At 39.0% G+C, this 19,285-nt stretch overlaps 1 protein-coding gene across 2 annotated transcripts in view; it reads right to left on the bottom strand.

The window, feature by feature from the left end:
• Positions 1-19,285, bottom strand: part of cerk (ceramide kinase) — a 71,123-nt gene that overhangs the window by 36,676 nt on the left and 15,162 nt on the right. For both annotated transcript variants that reach the window (XM_060842866.1, XM_060842865.1), the window contains 2 exons: positions 10,834-10,965; positions 7,543-7,665 (listed from right to left, as the gene is read on the bottom strand). In XM_060842866.1, the coding sequence (XP_060698849.1) occupies positions 7,543-7,665; positions 10,834-10,965 (255 nt within the window). The remainder of the gene's footprint in view (positions 1-7,542; positions 7,666-10,833; positions 10,966-19,285) is intronic.

Raw genomic sequence — 19,285 nt, 5'->3', positions numbered from 1 at the left:
ACAAAGTATAGATGAGACAGGGAGGGAAGCCTTTGTCAGTCTCCTGTGACACAAAACTCTATGTTGAGGAGGTGTCTTGAAATTAATCAGTGGTCACAAAAGTTGTTTCAGGATTGAGGTTGGGATCTTCCAACTGCCCCAATCTGAAAGTCAACTCCTACCGTTGTCTTGGAGCCTTCTGACCGTTGACCCCCTCCACCTCCCTCATCCCCCAGGCCACAAGAAAATTATATACCTTCTCTCCACTAAGTCCCAACGCATGCCTCAACATACAATCGTTGGAACCCAAAAGCTGCCAGCCTCTAATTTGCCGGCAGCTTAAACTGACTTAGAACACCAGGGTTCTGCCTTTGATTGGCCAAAGAACTCACCAATGTTCTTCTGTTAGATTTTAGCAAGCAGACTGGGACTTGGATGTTAGTCACCACCCAACGCATTTGTCTTGGATTCAGAAAAGAATTGGAAAACCTCGTCCACAGTTTGCATATGATTTTTTTTTTACAAGCTACATATTTAAAACTTTCTGATTAAAAGTTTGAGCTATGCATGAATATCTGCAGTAAAACTGCAGTAAAGCAATCTGTTGATACAAAAAAAAATCGGAAATGTATAGAGGAAATCATCCATTTAGAGGATACAAACATTTGGAACCACAATAACTAAGAAAATGCTGATACTGCATTGCTGGTATCCTGAAGCTTTTCATAATTTCATCATAGTGGTTTTCTTTTTGGATTAGCTGCTTTTAAAGTCTGAAGATTAGAAAGGTGATTTTTTTCTTGAATATTCAGAAATATGTTTTAGTGTATAGAATACAAACATTACATCCAGGTCATTAATGGAATCAGAAACAAATACTTCAGGGTACAAACCTGAATGCTTCAAGTCAGAATAGAAGTTTCAGGCCACTGAAATTGGCAATCGTTTGGCTCAGCTGCACTGAAGTTTAGATGATGGATCAAAAAAAAAATTCACAAAGTATATTTAAAAACCATGCAACACCAGGTTATTTTTTTTTCATACAGGTTTATTTGGAAGTACTTTGGAATAAACCTGTTGGACGATAATCTGGTGTTGCATTATTTTTGACTTTGTCCACCTCAGTCCAACAGCGGCACCTCCACATAAAGCATATTAGTTGTCCTGCTTCTACAGTTAGAACAAAGAAAATTACAGCATAGGAACAGGCCCTTTGACCCTCCACGCCTGCGCCAATCCAGAAACCTGCCACCTATTTTCTAAGGATCTATATCCCTCTGCTCCCTGCCCACTGAAGTCAGGCTCACCAGTCTATAATCACATGGATTATCCTTGCAACCCTTCTTCAACAAGGGGACAACATTAGCAATTCTACAGTCCTCCAGGACCTCACCAGTGCTCAAGGATGCTGCAAAGATATCTGTTTAGGCCCTAGCTATTTCCTCTCCCACTTCCCTCAGTAACCTGGGCTAGATCCCATCCAGACCTGGAGACTTGCCCATCTTAATGCCTTTTAGAATATCCAACACTCCCTCCCTCATTACTGCCAACTTAACCTAGAATAGTCAAACATCCCTAATGTCAACATCTGTCACTTCCCTCTCCTCAGTGAATACTGACGCAAAGCACTCAGTAAGAATCTCACTTAGTTTCTCTGACTCCACACATAATTTTCCTCTTTTGTCCTAGAGTAGGCCAGCCCTTTCTCTCGTTACCCTCTTACTCATTATTATTGATAAATGGCTTTTGGATTTTCCTTAACCCTGTTTGCTAAAGATATTTGATGATCCCTTTATGCCCTCTTAATTCCTCGTTTCAGACTGGTCCTGATATTCTTCCAAAGCTTCATCTACTTGTCGAGACCTTATATATGCTTCGTTTTTCCCCTTAGCTAGTCTTACAATTTCACCGATCATCTATGGTTCCCTAATCTTGCCATTTTTTCCCCTCATTTTCACAGGGTCATATCTGTCCTGCATCTTTAATTAACCTTTCTTTACAAGCCTCCACATACCAAATGTGGATCCACCTTCAAACAGCTGCTCCCAATCCACATTCCCCAGCTCCTGCCAAATTTTGCTTGAGATAACCTTCCCCCAATTTCGCACTCATGGTTTAGGACCACTCTCGTCTTTGTTCATAAGTATTCTAAAACTTATGGAATTGTGATCACTATTCCCAAAGTAATTGTTACAACACGGGATAAACCCTCCTGCTTAAGTTAAACCAACAACACAAAAGATTTATCCTGTGCAGTAATCTGTGAAATTTGAGCACCTAGAACTATTTAAACTACAAATTAACAACTCTATTTCTTAAAATATAACAGAGAACTATTAACTAACAACTATTTATAACTCCTTCCTCTGACCTGTCTTTTACTTTCCCTTCTCTAACACTAGTCCAATAAAAAGATTTACTAAAAAATTCAAGTTTTCAAAACCAGCCAATGATCGACTCTTCTCTTTATATCTTCCTCGGTAGATTTGCTCTCCAGGTTTGTGTTATGTTTTTCTCTGTGTAAACTCCTTCTCCAGACAGATGCCTCTCAAGAGAGTTCTGACTAGCAGCCTATATCTGTTGGACTTTTGGCAGTTCTCCTCCCAACTGTTCAAATTTTCCCAGTCTTATACCCCAAAGCATTGGATTGTGCCATTGGCTTTTAATATTGACAATATACTAAATTTAAACTTGATTGGAGTTTGGTTTTTTTGGGGGGGTATGATTTAGACTGATTGTTCTAATTCAAACTTGCTTTTGTCTGCAGGTAAATAGCTATCCTAGCTGTTGGACCACATGTTACATTGTACCTTATTCAGAACACTTGGTGCTGTTAGGTAGCTTTGTGAGCTTTTAACTCTTAAAAGGTACAGTACACCCACATCTTTGTAACAGTAATCCCCTACTTAAACTTCATCCACCTAGCTGGGTTCATTCCCCAAAACTTGGTCCAATATGCGCCCTTCCCAAGTTGGACTTTTTACATACTGCTCTATAAAACCCTCCTGGTTTCTCCTTGCAAATTCTGCTCCATCTAGATGTCTAACACTAGGTGAAAATCAAAATCTTCTGCCACCACCACGTTGCTGCTCCTACATCTTTCCATAATCTGTTTACATATTTGTATCTCTATCGCACGCTCGCTGTTGGGAGGTTTGAAGTACATGGAGCGGTATGCATCCTTCACAGTGGTGTAGCAGTGGTCTAAAATGTTCAAGCCCCTAGTGGGGCAGGTAATGCTCTGGGTGGTACTCGGGCAACATCTTCCTTAGATTGGCTTGATTGAAATCACCAGTCACAATAAACAGTGCCTCGGGGTGTTTCGTCTCCAGGGTGTAAGTGATGGAGTACAACACATCCAGAGCTTCCTCAACCTTTGCTTGTGGCGGTATGTTCACAGCAGTTAGTATAGCAGCGATAAATTCCCATGGTAGATAGAAGAGGTGGCATTTGATCGTGAGGAATTCAAGGTTTGGGGAGCAGTGGCTGCCCAGGGTTGCAATATCAATGCACCACAAGTTGTTGATGAAAAAGCAAACCCCTCCACCCTTTGTCTTACCAGAGGACGTTGCATGGTCCATACGATGGATAGAGAAAATGTAAGCTTGAAGTGCGCAGTCAGGAATGGATGGGTTGAGTCAGGTTTCTGTGAAGCAGAGTGTGCAGCAGTTGCGCAGTTCACGCTGGAAGGTGAGCTGTGATCTGAGTTCATCCATCTTGTTCTCCAGAAATTGTACATTTGCTAGGTCTAAGTTAGGAAGGGGGGCCTTGAAATTGAATAGTCTCAGTCTTACCAGCAGGCCGGCATGCCTACCACACTTCCATGCAGGTTTCTTACATTTGAGTGTTCTGGCGGTTTGGTGGACTGAATTGTGACTGCTTCCAGTTAAGTGATCCTTCCTAGAACCCTGTGGAGCAAGTAGGTTGCAGTTTGGTATAATTTTACAGAGGGTCTTTTGTAGTGTAGCAGGGTTGTCCAAGCCCTACGTTCATCTGCCTTACCAACATTACCTCTCACATTAAAACAAATGCGCCTCAGACAACCTGTCCCTTTGCGTCCATCTGCTCCCTGCCAACTCTTCCCCTTACTCACGCTGACTTCATTATCTAGTTCTTTAAAGGCTTTAGTTACTACCTCGTTACTGTCCACTAACTTCCTCATTTAGTTCCCATCCCCCTGCCACATTAATTTAACCTTCCCAATAGCGTTGGCAAACAAAAAGCAACCTGTGAACAAGCAGAAGGGCAAGGTTGAGATATAAGAAATGTAATTTACAGACCTCCACTGGCTAAGCTAGAATACACAAAAATGGTTAAAAGTAAGGCAGGCAGGATGAAAGATCAATGATGGGAGACGAAGATAGTACTTAAGAGAAGAACATCATTACCTATGCATGTTAAACTTTTAAATGCAAGCACCATGAGGACAAGGAAATCAGTTGTGTAATGAGATGTTTAAATCAGGAACTGATCCAAGTCAGTCCGAACTGGAGTTTGTAGGATTTGAGTGGTAAAGACAGGGCAGGTGAGGCACATGGGATAGAAGTTCCTTTGTGATAAGTTGTTCTTGACATGGTCAAGTTAGTTGTAGAAGTAGACAACCAGTCTTTAGAATTGTGTATTCTGAAGTTTACAAACCTAAGATTCTAGACTTCAGTGATGAGCAAGCATTGATGAAACGCTAGTGGTAAGAGAATATGAACTCAGCATTCATTCACACATGAAAAAGCAGAACTACAGGAGATTTTGACCAAATTGTGAGAGGTGGCAATATTTCACAGAGGGACTGGAGTAAATGGTCACAGACAAAGATCTAAAAATGTTTGGTGACAAGAAATCATTTGAAGATGCTTCTAGGTTATTTCAAATGAGGGTTATTATTAGACTTCAAGTGATTTGAAACATTAGTTTTCTCCTTTGTTCGCCTCTATTATTTTCAACACTGTGCACCAATATACCTGTATAAAATTACCAAAGTGACCTCAGCATTTCAACACTCCACACAGTTCAAACACATACAACAGGCAAAGCCTATCTTAACAACAGAACATGCACTTGTTCTGGCACATATATGCCAAATAAAGTAAGTGACAAAGGCAGTATTTTGCTAGCAATTACTCCATTTGAACTTCAAGGGGAATATGGAATAGGCAACAAAGACTGACCTTGTGAACAATACCTACATCCATGAACAAATATATCAAAACTCATGAAATGAATGCAATTGACACCAAATACATCATACAAAAATAAAAATGCCATCTTAAGTGGTATTATTTTATACAGTTAGGCGGGTTTCAGCCAACTACCTTTAGTCCTTAGTGATAGAAATTTCAGTGAAGTCCCTCCTGCCCCGCTCACAAATCGTAACTGACTCCTCTCCCTCATTATATACACTTCTTGCCAACCTGCTTCGCCATCCACTCACCCCCTTTTCTTCGCCATCCCCATGAATCCACACATGCTCCCCTTCTCCCAAAACCCCCACTTACTCACGTTCTCCCTTTACACTCAGACTTTCAATCATATCCTTCATCCCGACTCACAATAACTTTCCTCATTCCCTTCTTAATCACTCACTCTCTCCACCTTCTCTACCACTTACTTCCCACTTGTCTCACTTCCTCTCAATCCTTGCTGGATCCATCACCATTCCAACAATGCTCCTCCACCCATTTTCTCCCCTAACCTCTTAACCAACTCCTGTTTTTACCCATCCTGGAGGTGCAGTTGCTCCAGGAGTGCCTCCTCATTAAGTGAGCAATAGTTTGTCCAATTACCCCTCCGTTCCTTCCATCTGTCATTGGGTGATTGTGGCTCCTGTGTAGTAGTAATTAACGCAGTGCTAGGTAAAGTGAGGTGGAGGAAGGGCCTCGGTAATAAGGTGGATCAACAGAAACAAGGAAATATATAAATGGTGATCTTATTGATAATTTGAATTTTAGATGCAGTTCAGCTTATTGCATTTACAATGCAAAGACACCAGACAGAAAGAACCTATTCTACTGAACAACAGTGCAGTGCAGTGCAGATTCATCCAATTCTAATCATTCTTTTGAATTAGTGGTGGAACAGCTGAAAACACGAAACTCACACGAAAAAAGAAACACATTATTAATATAACAGGCCTATGTTATATCAAATAACATCAGCCACTCCCTGCGTGATGTGTGCAATTTTCCAATGGAGTGAAAGAAGAGACAACATTGCATCAGACTTTGGTTTTTAAAAATGCAATTTGCATATTTTACTCAAATCCAGGCTTCATGGTCTCTTGCAAAGCATGTTAAAAAGCAATATTGCACAGGCCAACATGTTTATTACCTGCTTGACATTTTTACAAGGGACAGAAAGTGAAGACTGCAGATGCTGGAAAGTCAAAGTCGAAAAGTGGGGTGCTGGAAAAGCACAGCAAGTCAGGTAGCACCCAAGGAGCAGGAGAGTCGGTGTACCAGGCAAATTGAAGGGCTTGTGTCTGAAACATCGTCTCTCCTGCTCCTTGGATATTGCCTGACCTATTGTGCTTTTCCAGTACCACACATTTTGACTTTTACAATGGATCCATCAAAATCTCCATATAACTGAACAGGAAATCAATAATTACTGCCTCTGTACTGAGAAATGCGCTTTCAACAACACATTTTTGAACATCAGTCCATCAAGCAACAATCACTGTTTTATCTTTTATCAAATAACTAAACAGGTTAAGGAACCAGAATTAGAAATTTGTATGAAGACCCTACTGACTTATAACCATTTGCTTGGTTATCTCAAATTTGACAAATCAAGAAAGCCACCATCATAAGCTGTAAAATAATGGATCTGCACCAAAAAGTACAAGAGAAAAATAAAATAAATTTGAAACCCCATAAACTCAAGGACCAAACCTACAACATCATTCTCAAAGCTATTACAATTTATATTATTCCAACCACTGGTATTACATTTTCAGGATTTCATTTGTAGATGAAACATGAAAGCATTACAAAGGATTCAGCGAATGGTGTGCAAAGTGAAGTTAAAAAACAAATTGGTGAGGGTGCTGAATGTCTGTGCATGCATTTAAATACAGAACCAGTGGGGAGTTAGAGCAACTTGCTGGCTATTCAGGTAAGCCATGAGAACCCTCTGAAGTCTCTGACTCGAACTAAGAGCTGGAGACTTTCTCTGGGGATTCTACACACTGGTTAATTGTCTATCATTTCAATTTCCTGAACAACTACAACATGGTCATTGGATGTGGACGTCTGCATAGCTCAGACTCCTATTTTCCAGGGAATATCTGATCTCCAACTATCTGGGGAATCGAAGATCTGGGCCATTGTGTTTAATGTGACAAAATAGTACTTGATATTAATCAGTTTCAGAAAGAGAGGGGGAAAGAAAAAAAAGGGGAAAAGAAAAAAAGGGGCTGAAGAGAGAAAAAGCGAGAGAGAGAGAGAGAGAGAGAGAAAGCGAGAAAAGAAAGGTCATTTATCTGGAACGAAGCCTCAGGTTACCTTGGCTTGTAAAAATACCACTTATTTGCAAGTTCTACCTTTATTTCACTGAAACATACAGTACCTTGTAAATCCAACTGTTCTTTAAGAGCTTTTATCCACTGGTTACAGAGTAAATGGTCACTGCAATGAAAGGTCACTTCATTGCACTCCCAATGGTGTTGTTGTGATCTCTGCACATGATACACTAAAGATAAAATGAAATAATTACGAAATAATGCATAGTATTTCTAAAAAGTGGAAGAAAACTTGAGTGCATGTACACAACATATCGAGTTGGCTAGGAATTTTGAACGAGTGCTGAGTTCAAAGCAAGAGTTCATTTTATCTTACAAAATCTACCAATCTTAGAAGAAGCCTAACACTCTACAATCCAGAAATTTAAATCAATCAATATTAATCTTAATGAGGCCAAGTGCACAAAATTATTTCTAATATAGAATTCGGTAAATTAACAACTTCCAAGGAAAGCTTGATAATTTCCTAAAATTCTGGGAAGCCTAAATCCATTCTTTTGATTCTCTGGGCTTCGATGGAACTTCACATTGTCCACCAAAGCAATCAAGTGACTGGCACATTTCCAAGATGATAACTTCCATTCATTGTCAACAACTGGCCAAAAGATTTTAAAATTTTTGTTGAAAAAGGATTTTCCCCATTTCTCAGCAACTCTGATATAATGTTTTATTTTGAAACTGAGCCAAACGAAGATTTGAGTTTCAGGACATTATTGGCTTAAAATTAATTACATTCCGGTTGCCTAGTTACAAATTACATTGTGTTCAGAAATGTCCTTATAGGTTACTCTCCATACTATGAACTAAATGAAGGTCATCAACACCTGATACCTAAAGGAACTCTTTGCATTTATTAGTCATCTAAGAGCTTGCACTAGAATATAGAAAACAAGGAACTTTCTTCAGCTCTTAGTTGATATGAATTTCAAAGTAATGCCAGCAATAAATCATATTAACACTGATGGAGGATATAGAGTTTTGTTGGCAGCTTTCTCAAAGTGCTATAAAACCATGATATTCTACGTGAGCAATTCAGATTTTAAAAAAGTTTTGAATGATACTTCACTCTGCTCCAAAGCCATTAATTTCAGATTCTGACAGTTTGGTAAATGTAGGTTTACTCGATAACCACAATAAATTTAGGAAAGTACATCATAATCCAAGTTAGCTACCCTGACAGTGAAGATATTTATTACATTTATAGCCTGAAGTACACTTCCTACTTTTTAAGAAATGTTTTTCCATTACTCATCAGCTGACTTATTTAATACATTGCCTGACATTACAAAAAAATATACACCACAAAAGGCTTTGGAAAGTTTGGTTGAAACAAAGCCAATTGTCCTTAATTTGACATAGAAAGATTAAGTTGCACAATAGGGTAGGTACAATTTGCACAAATTAGAAATGTTATCAGATGTGTACTTTACTTTTACTGGCTTTGCAATGTAGTTTGGAACAAAATTCACTTAAGATAAGGCAGGAACAGGATACTGATTAAGGATAATCAGCCATGATCATATTGAATGGTGGTGCAGGTCAAAGGGCAGAATGGGATTCTCCTGCACCTTTTGTCTATAAGAGGTTTGAAGCCCTGAAGTTCATAATCAGTTCAGTTCAGTCCACTTCAATACAGTGCAAAATTTGAACAATTTGCAGTTAAGGTTGTCTGAGGAATTTTGAAGCTTCCTTTTCATTCTTTTTAGTGCAGAGACAAGCCCTTCAGCTATGTCTGGGAATTTAAAAAAAAACAGTATTCAATTACTAATGGAAGAGCTCAAGGCATGCAGCCAAGTTTGTTTGCCTCGAGCTTTGCTGTCCACAAAGAACAATGTGCAAGCCTGCAGCATTACTCAGATCTGCTGACCCTACATGAATCAGAGGATGCTGATATTCTAATAGGCTTAGAAATATGCATTTTCTTGTTAGTGTAAAATTATTTTAAAAACATCCAACACTTGATTATCAGATCCAAAAAAATCAAAGGCTACTGAAGTTGGTGAGACCACATAGCAACAGATTAACACATATAACATGCTTTTAAGCCTAATAAAATGCACAGAATGAATGGCCAATAATGCAAAGAATGCTTGGAGTACAGTTGCGAAAGATTAAGAACACTGATCTTTGTCTCTTTACTGGAATAAAGACAGTGCAGAAACAATCAATTTCGGCTTCTTCCCAAGAATGGATGGATAGGAATGATTGGTCATCCTCCTTTAGAAAAACAATCAATGAGTCACCTACTCAAAGGCATAGTGAAGTTTTTGTGTATTTCTTTAATGATCAGTTGTAGTAATGGACAACAATAACATTGGTATTCTGAAAGAATGAGATTGAATGGATTGAAGGATACTGTAGACCAAAATTTTTCAAATGATCTTGCAGTCTAAATGGCAACAAAATGTATTTAATGCTGGATACAAAATAAATTTGAATATAGAGGGGTATGAGGAAATTGAAAATAAATCCCACCCTAAATTGAAAATGAAACTACCTGGAGGAAGATAACATGACTTGATTACTTGTATTAATGCAGGAGCTTCTGCACAGAATCTTGCTCACAATATTTAAATGCCACGAGTACACAGAAAAACAGCTAAAGGTTAACAGCGCAAGCAAAAATCTGTCAGATTTCATTTACTCATGCAGCTGTCCATATTCTTAAACAACTATAGATAACTAAACAGCAGTGACCTATTACTAAAAATTGTATCCATTACCCTGGAGAATAGCAAGAGAAATAACCATTATTCCAAGGTATGAAAAACAAATGTGGTGCATATAAAAACTACAGAGACAAAATTTAAATTGAAACAAACTGAATACATGCAGTACCAACACACAATGCCATAAAGTGATGATATAGGTACAAATAGTATTTGCAAAACGGATTAAAAATTAATTTCCAAATAATTTTTTTTTACTGCTGCATCAGCTGGCAGCAACTCTCTTAGGAGTGGGGGCAAATAACTAAGTGAATAATCAAGAAAATTAATCACAAATAAAACTACTATACAAATCATAAGGCTCACAGTGTGCAGTCATTTCAAGTTGAAATAATGTGTTAGATGAATTTGGCAACTAAGACAGCGCAGGAAATCTCCTGATGTGATCTTGAGTTTGTGCTTATTAAGCTGTTGTAAGCAATAAAGATGCTATGATTGACTTCAATAATGCTAAGTTTAGTACAGGAAAAGGAAAACAAAAATAATGAGACTTGCTATTTGTTATTCAACGAGAATAAAAATGAGAAAACTTAGAAAAATTGAAATTCTGACAGAATTATGCATAGATGAAAATCTTGTAAGTACTGGTTGAAAAATGAATAGCAGTACCTGTAAATGCATGCAACGTTAGCTCAGTAGAAAATGAAGGCATCTTCTGCCATCTTCCACTTTCTTTACCTATTCCATCTTCTTCAGTTTCACAAACAGCAACAATATCACAGACAGGCACAGAAACATTACCTGTTTGAAAAGAAACATTTCATTGTTTTTTTAAATTTTTTTAACAAGCATCAGCACCCTTTGACTAAGCATGTTAATAGATAACAACATGTTAAATAACTGCATTAATTCTTGTTCATATCCTGACAGCAAAATATATGAACCATAAAAATCAAAAGTGACAAGGTTAGTTAATGTTTCATGCAAAAAAATGCAACTTACACCTGCAATTTAGACATTTTAATTAAACTCATCTATAACTGCTATACTGAATGACAGATTTTAAATTACTGGAAAATTTAACCACTCAAAATATTTCTGGACTGGAGTGGTCACACCAAAAAAAAAGATAATCTTAATTGCAGTGTTAGCTTTATAATTAATTTTATATTTTGGCCATTATATTTTATTCAAATATAGCAGCAAATTGCTGAAATCAGAAAAAAAATTAAGATTTGAGTTTAAAAATTAAGTAGAAAAATGAATTTCTGCCTTTCAGGAGCTCATTTATAAAGTATATTGCTGAATACAGGAGAAAGCCTTTATGGCTTACTGGGTGGAAGAAAATTCAAAATGGTCACTTTAGACTAATTTGCCCCAAATCGCATTTGACAAGATGGGACCTGGCTATGTTGTAACCTGCAACATAAATGGTGACAGACTGACTGATCACGTACTGAGCAATAATGACAACTATCACCCAAAGTATCAAGTCACAGACTATTACAGTATGGAGGTAATTCAGCCTAGCTTGGCAACTCTTTTGAAAATATCTGATTTAGTTCCACAATCCAATTTTCTCACACATCCATTCAAAATGGCTCCTCTTTGAAGATAACTTCATTATCTTCAAAACATTACTATGGCATTTGATCTACCATAATCTGTGTATTCTAAATCTAACAACAGTGCGAACAAATTTCTTCTCCTTGCCCAATTTGTTATTTTGTGTTTCAAAGGCAGGGGTTGCAGTATCAAAGATGGAAGTGGGTTACTCCAAGGGACTAGCAATATATAATCAAAATATTGCAGATAGAACAGAACATTGCAGCACAGTACAGGCCCTTCAGCCCTCTATGTTGCACAATCAGTGAAACCAATATGAAGCCCATCTAACCTACACTATTCCATTTTTATTCATATGTCTATCCAATGACCATTTAAATGCCCTTAAAGTTGGCGACTGTGATACTGGGGATCGGAAATAAAAACAAAAGACAAAGCAAAAACTGCTCGAAATACTTAGCAAATCATACAACACCACAGAGTGAGGAATAAAATGGATATTTCTAGTGGATGATGTTGTGGTTTTCTGCAAAACAATTTGTCTGCTCTTCTGCTTTGCATTTACTGGCTATTAGAAAAGCCAGTAGGGACAGGGCTGTGAATCTCAAAATAATGTATATGCATTTATTTTCAAATGACACTATTTCTACAACACTGGAACCCTAGAGGTTGCTGCAGCATTGAATACTGGTATGCTGTGTAAACTAGAAAGTAAAGGTAAAAATAGATAATGCTTCGCACAGACGGAGAATATTTCACAATATGTAATAACTGTAAAACAAAACAATCTTAAGCATCCATTAGCTGCAAACAAGCATACTGCACGACTTTAATGCTTCGCACAAATTTACAAATACATGTTAGTGCATGAAATTAACTACACATCATAAAATTAGCCCAAAAAGAAACGGCATAGTTCTTCAAAACTAAGGTTACACATGCACAAATGATGCTCTATTTTAACATGATACTGAAAGGGCTTGACATGGTAGACCAAGGACTTTTCTTTTCTGCGTCCAGTTGGCAATCTAGACATGGAAGTGCAATCTCAGGTTAAGGGACTGATCATTAAGGTCACAGATTAGGTGAAGTCTCTCAACTCAGTTGTGAAGTTTTGGAATTCTCTGGGTCAGACAGGTATAGTGTTCCAAGATTGAAAGTATGTATGGTTTGTCTTGGGAATTAAGGGATATCTCAAAATCACAGTCAGAAACCAGTTCACCCATCATGTTTGCATCAGTTTTCCGGATGAGCATTTCACTAAGTGATATGGGGAATAGACAAGAAAATGTAGTTAAAGCTTAAAAAATCAGTAATGATTGAAGTGAACAGCGGGACAGACTTGATGATATGGTCTTGTTCATATGGCATTTTTTTGAGCATATTTTAGGTATTTTATACATTGATCAACAAAACAGTGAATGTTCTTTACCCGGTTTATAATCTTGGTTAAGTAGGTGTTTGGAAAGGTAGAAACGTAAGGAAAGGGCAAGTAGAGTTGGAGGTTTGTTTCCATGTTGATAGTGGAGTCGTTACAAAATTTTATACCAAGGATTCGATCCAGTTAATTGTATTTTGTGTACAATTTGTGAAAACAGTCACATCAAATCAAACACTGACTACTAATTTTAATTAGTTGATATTTAAATTATAAATCTGTTTTAAGATTATTGTTATTTAAATAGTCACAAAGTAAATTAATGCAGGTGACACAAAAATAGGTGGAATGGCAAGTTCTGAGAGCGAGGGGCGGCACGGTGGCTCAGTGGTTAGCACTGCTGCCTCACAGCACCAGGGTCCCAGGTTCGACTGTCTGCGTGGAATTTGCACATTCTCCCCATGGAGAAAGTGAGGACTACAGATGCTGGAGATCAGAGATGAAAAATGTGTTGCTGGAAAAGCGCAGTAGGTCAGGCAGCATCCAAGCAGCAGGAGAATCAACGTTTCGGGCATAAGAAGCTGCCTGACCTGCTGCGCTTTTCCAGCAACACATTTTTCAGCCCACATTCTCCCCATTTATTCGTGGGTTTCCTCCCACAGTCCAAAAATGTGCAATTCAGGTGAATTGGCAATGCTAAATTGTCCATAGGGATAGGTGCATCAGTCAGAGGGAAGTGGGTCTGGATGAGTTACTCTTCACAGGGTCGGTGTGGACTGGTTGGGCCAAAGGGCCTGTTTTCACACTGTAGGGAATCTAATTTAATCAAAACATTTTACAGAGATACTGACACATTAAGTGGGCAAATAATTGGTAAATGAAGTTATGATGTGGAAAGATATGAAGCTGCTCATTTTGGAAGGGAGAATTAAAGAACAAACATTATTTAAATGGAAAAAAACACTGCAGAAAGCTATAACACAAATGGAACTGGGGGGGGGGGGGGGGGGTGCTTGTGCATGAAATATAGAAAGCTTGCATCCAGGTGCAGCTGGAAGACTGATGGAATGTTGACCCTAATTTCAAGAAGGTTTGGAGTGTTAGGAAGTCGCACTGCAACTGTACAAGCTGGTGAAACTACATCTGGAGGACTGAACAGTTTAGTCCCCTTAGTTAAGGAAGACATTATTGTAGTGGATGCAATACAGAAAAAGTTCATTAGGATGATCCCCTGTAAGGAAGGACTGTCTTATAACTAAAGATGAAACAGTTTGAGTTTCTATTCATTGACATTAAGAAAAGTGAACGGTGATGTCAATGAAACATATAGGATTCTTAATGGGTTTGACAGGGTAAATGTGGAGAGGATGGTTCGCAGAGTCAAGGATCAGATGGCAGAGCGTCAGTCTTAAATTGGTTCTAAGCTGAGGAGGAATTTCTTCTCCCAGGAGATTGAAAATCTTTGGAAACCTTGTCATAGAAAGCTGTGAAGGCAGTCTTTGTGTATATTTAAGAATGAAATGCATAGATTCTTGATCATTAGATGAATCGAGGATTATGACGGCAACACATGAAAGTGAATGCATTAAATGTCAGACTAGCCATGATTCCACTGAATGGTGGAGTGGGCTTGAGGGGCTCAATAACATACTGCTGCTCCTATTTTTTATGGTCTATAATCTGATGGTTACTGTTCAACTTTAAAAGAATTTGAGAAAGAATTTTGTGACAAATTCAAAATCAATGTAGAGTTACCTTCAACCTTTGTATTCTCAAATTCTTCTCAGAACAAGTGATGATGAAAAAAGTGGATTTACTGGACAGCTTAGTTTCTCCTTCCAAAACTAAGTGAGGTCAACGCATGCAACCTCAGGCAAATATGCATGCGTGGGTATCCACTGATTACCACGTAATGTCACTGAGTCACACAGCACAAAATCAGACCTTTCAGTGCAATTCATTCATGCCAACCAAGTTTCCCAACCTAAACTAGTCCCACTTTGTGTGTTTTGGCCCATATCCCTCTAAATCTTTCCTATTCATGCATCTATTCAAATGCCTTTTAAATGTCGTAACTGTTCCGCATCTACCAATTTCTCTGCCAGTTTATTCCACACACAAACCACCCTGCATGAGACAAAGTTATCCTTCAGGTCCCTTTTGACTCTTTCTCCTCTTATGTTAAAAATATGCCGTCCTAGTTTGGAACTCCCCCACCCAAGGTAAAATATTTTTGCTATTCACCTTTTCTATACCCCTCATGACTTTCTAAACCTCTGCAAAGGTCACCCTTCAAATTGAGCTAAAAATGTGTTGCTGGAAAAGCACAGCAGGTCAGGCAGTATCCAAGGAGCAGGAGAATCGACGTTTCGGGCATGAGCCCTTCTTCAGGAATGAGGAAAGTGTGTGCAGCAGGCTAAGATAAAAGGTAGGGAGGAGGGACTTAGGGGAGGGGTGTTGGAAATGTGATAGGTGGAAGGAGGTCAAGGTGAGGGTGATAGGCCAGAGTGGGAGTGGGGGCGGAGAGGTCAGGAAGAAGATTGCAGGTTAGGAAGATGGTGCTCAGTTCGAGGGTTGGGACTGAGACAAGGTGGGGGGAGGGGAAACGAGGAAACTGGAGAAATCTGAGTTCATCCCTTGTGGCTGGAGGGTTCCTAGGCGGAAGATGAGGCGCTCTTCCTCCAGCCGTTGTGTTGCTATGGTCTGGCGATGGAGGAGTCCAAGGACCTGTATGTCCTTGATGGAGTGGGAGGGGGAGTTGAAGGTCAGGTCCACACCCCCCACCAACCCAACCTCCACTCCCGGAGCCTTCCCCTGCAACCGCATGAAATGCAAAATTTGCACCCACACCTCCCCCCTTACTTCCCTCCAACGCCCCAAGGAATCCTTCCATATCCGCCACAAATTCACCTGCGCCTCCACATACATCATTTACTGCATCCGCTGCACCCGATGTGGCCTCCTCTATATTGGGGAGTCAGGCCGCCTACTTGTGGAACGTTTCAGAGAACACCTCTGGGACACCTGGACCAACCAACCCATCCACTCCGTGGCTCAACACTTCAACTCCCCCTTCCACTCCACCAAGGACATGCAGGTCCTTGGACTCCTCCATCGCTAGACTATAGCAACACGACAGCTGGAGGAAGAGCACCTCATCTTCCACCTAGGAACCCTCCAACCGCATGGGGTGAACTCAGATTTCTCCAGTTTCTTCATTTCCCCTCCACCCACCTTGTTTCAGTCAAATCCCTCAAACTTAGCACCGCCTTCCTAATCTGCAATCTTCTTCCTGACCTCTCCACCCCCACCCCTCACTCCAGCCTATCACTCTCACCTTGACCTCCTTCCACCTATCGTATTTCCAATGCCCCTCCCCAAAGTCCCTCCTTGCTACCTTTTATCTTAGCCTGTTGGGCACACTTTCTTCATTCCTGAAGAAGGGCTCATGCCCGAAATGTCGATTGTCCTGCTCCTTGGATGCTGCCTGACCTGCTGCGTTTTTCCAGCAACACAATTTCAGCTCTGATCTCCAGCATCTGCAGTCCTCACTTTCTCCTCACCCTTCAACTTCCCATGCTTCAGTGAACAAAGTCACAGCCTATCCAACCTACCCTTATTACTCCAACCCTCCAGTACTGGCAACACCCTGGTAAATCTTTTCTGAACAATTTCCAACTTAATAATGTCCTTCCTATTAAAGAATGACCAGAACTATGCACTACTGCATGTATGATACAGCTAAAGCCACAAAACTCTCCTGTTTTTTCGAAATGAAGTGAAAATAGGTAAGGATATAATGACAGGGACAAATTTCTTTAAATTGCCAAAACCAAGTAATTTATTTTTTAGAATAAAATATTCTTATTAGTTTGTTATTACTTCTGTATAGCTGAGGGAAGATCAAAGTAGTGTGAATTTGATGTCAAAATGGAATTAAATTAGATTTTCTAATATCCACAATAATTCTACAAATTTGAATTTGAACTCTGTTTCATCCTTTCATGTGGAATTTATAAATATAATTATGAAGCATTGTTGAGAGTTAATGAGTGGGATCCGTTCTGGGCCTTAACTCTTCACACAATTTATATGAATAATTCAGATGAAGGGACTGAAGGTAAAGTTGCTAAATTTTGCTGACGACATAAAGGTAAGTACAAATTTAAGTTGTAAAGAGGACATAAGGAAGCTATGAAGTATACAGATAGGTTTGGTAAGTGTGGGCACAGATTTGGAAAATAGAGTGTAACGTGGAAAAATGTGAAATTGTCCAAAACAGCTCAAAGAACAACTAAGAAGCATATTATCTCAATGTTGAGAAATTGCAACACTCGAAGATTCAGAGGGATTTGAGTTTCCAAGTGTGCAAATCACAAAATATTAGTATGCAGGTACAATAAGTAATTGTGAAAGCTTACAGAATGCTCTTGTTAATTAAATGGTATTCAATACAAAAATTTGGAAGTCATGATTAAGTTAGGCTGCTGAGACCACATCTTGAGAACGGTTCACAGGACCATCTCTCCAAAGACGGATGTAAACCTGTGTGAGACTGTTTTGAGAAAGCTGACTGGATTCAACTGGGTTATCTTTTGAAAGAAATGTCTGCCTGGTTTTTGTTGGAGTTTCTGAGAGTAGACGGTGCATTGATCAAAACTTCCTAGATCCTTAGGGTTCTAGGCAGTATAGATGTTAAAAGGATGCTTCCTGGGGGAGAACCTAGACATAGCAGTCACGTTTAAAAATAAAGGAACTTCTTTCAGTTCCTCATGTGATGAATGTCCTTGGATTGGCTAAGCAAGCATTTATTGCACATCCCTAATTGCCCTAGAACTGCACAGTTTCTTAGGCTATTTCTATAGGCAGTTAGGAGTCAAACATTTGCTATGAATTTGCATTTACATGTAGGCCTTTTCAGGCAACATTAGCAGATTTCCTTCCTTAGCAGACATTAGTGAACCATTGAGGTTTTTACAGCAATTGACAGCAATTACCATGAGACTAGCTTTTAAGTCCAGGTTTTTATTTTAATCAACTCTCACCATGGCCCTGGAACATCTAATTGAGATTCTGAATTTTTAGGGCAGTGACATCACTGTACCACTGCCTCCCCCACAGATGAGATGAGGAGAATTATTTTTTCACTCAAAAGAATTTACTATCAGAGTCATACAGGATGGAATCGGACTCTTTGGTCCAACCAGTCCATGCCGACCTTAATCCCTAAAAAGAAAATTCGCCCTACCTGCCTGCACTTGGTTCATATTCCTCCAAACATTTCTTATTCATGTATTTATATAAATGTCTTTTAAACACTGTAACTGGACCCACATCCACCACTTCCTCTCTAAGGTCATTCCATTCACAAACCACTGTTTAAAAACAAAATTGCCCTTCAGATCTTTAAAACCTTTTTCTTCTCACCTTAAAAATTGCTCCCTAGTCTTGAAATTCCTCATCCTAGGGAAAATACATCAGCCATTCACCTTACCTATACCTTTTATGATTTTATAAATCTCTAAAAGTCACCTCTCAATATCCTATGTTCCAGTGAAAAATGTCCCAGCCTATCCAGCCTCTTATAACTCAAACTCTCCATTCCTGGCAATATCCTGATAAATCTCTTTTGTATCCTCCCCAGCTCAACAATATTCTTTCTATAACAGGAAGACCAGAACCGGAAACAGTCCACCAGAAGAGACCTCATCAAATCATGTACAAACTCTCTAGTGCAAAAGATGGGAAAAGCAGAAGCTTTGAAACTTTTTAATACATAGGTAGACTGATCTTTGATAAGAAAGTAATGGCAGGTTATCAGAAGTAGATAGGAAATTCGGGCTGGAGGTTAAAATTAAATTAAATTAGCCAAACCTTATTCAATGATAGAGGAGGCTTGAATGGCCTATTTCTACTCCTAACTTGTATGTGGTTTAATTTTCTAGTTTATTAATCACCACTTTCATCCAGAATGTCTGATAGAATATACCAAATTACTACTGCGCCAGATTCACGGACACTTAGTACCTGATTGGTCAAGTCTGACTGGAAATGCCTTTAGCACTCTTGAAAGTGTATACACAAGTTTGTGATGTGCATCTCAACACAGACTGTACAGTGGGGTGGAAACTTCAAAAACACTACAAGACAATTCAATTTAATAGCTTTATGTAATAT

The sequence above is a fragment of the Hemiscyllium ocellatum genome, chromosome 23 (genome assembly GCF_020745735.1).
Source record: "Hemiscyllium ocellatum isolate sHemOce1 chromosome 23, sHemOce1.pat.X.cur, whole genome shotgun sequence".
NCBI lineage: Eukaryota > Metazoa > Chordata > Chondrichthyes > Orectolobiformes > Hemiscylliidae > Hemiscyllium > Hemiscyllium ocellatum.
Note: the sequence above shows the minus strand (reverse complement) of the source record. Positions and strands in the feature narration are given on the sequence as shown.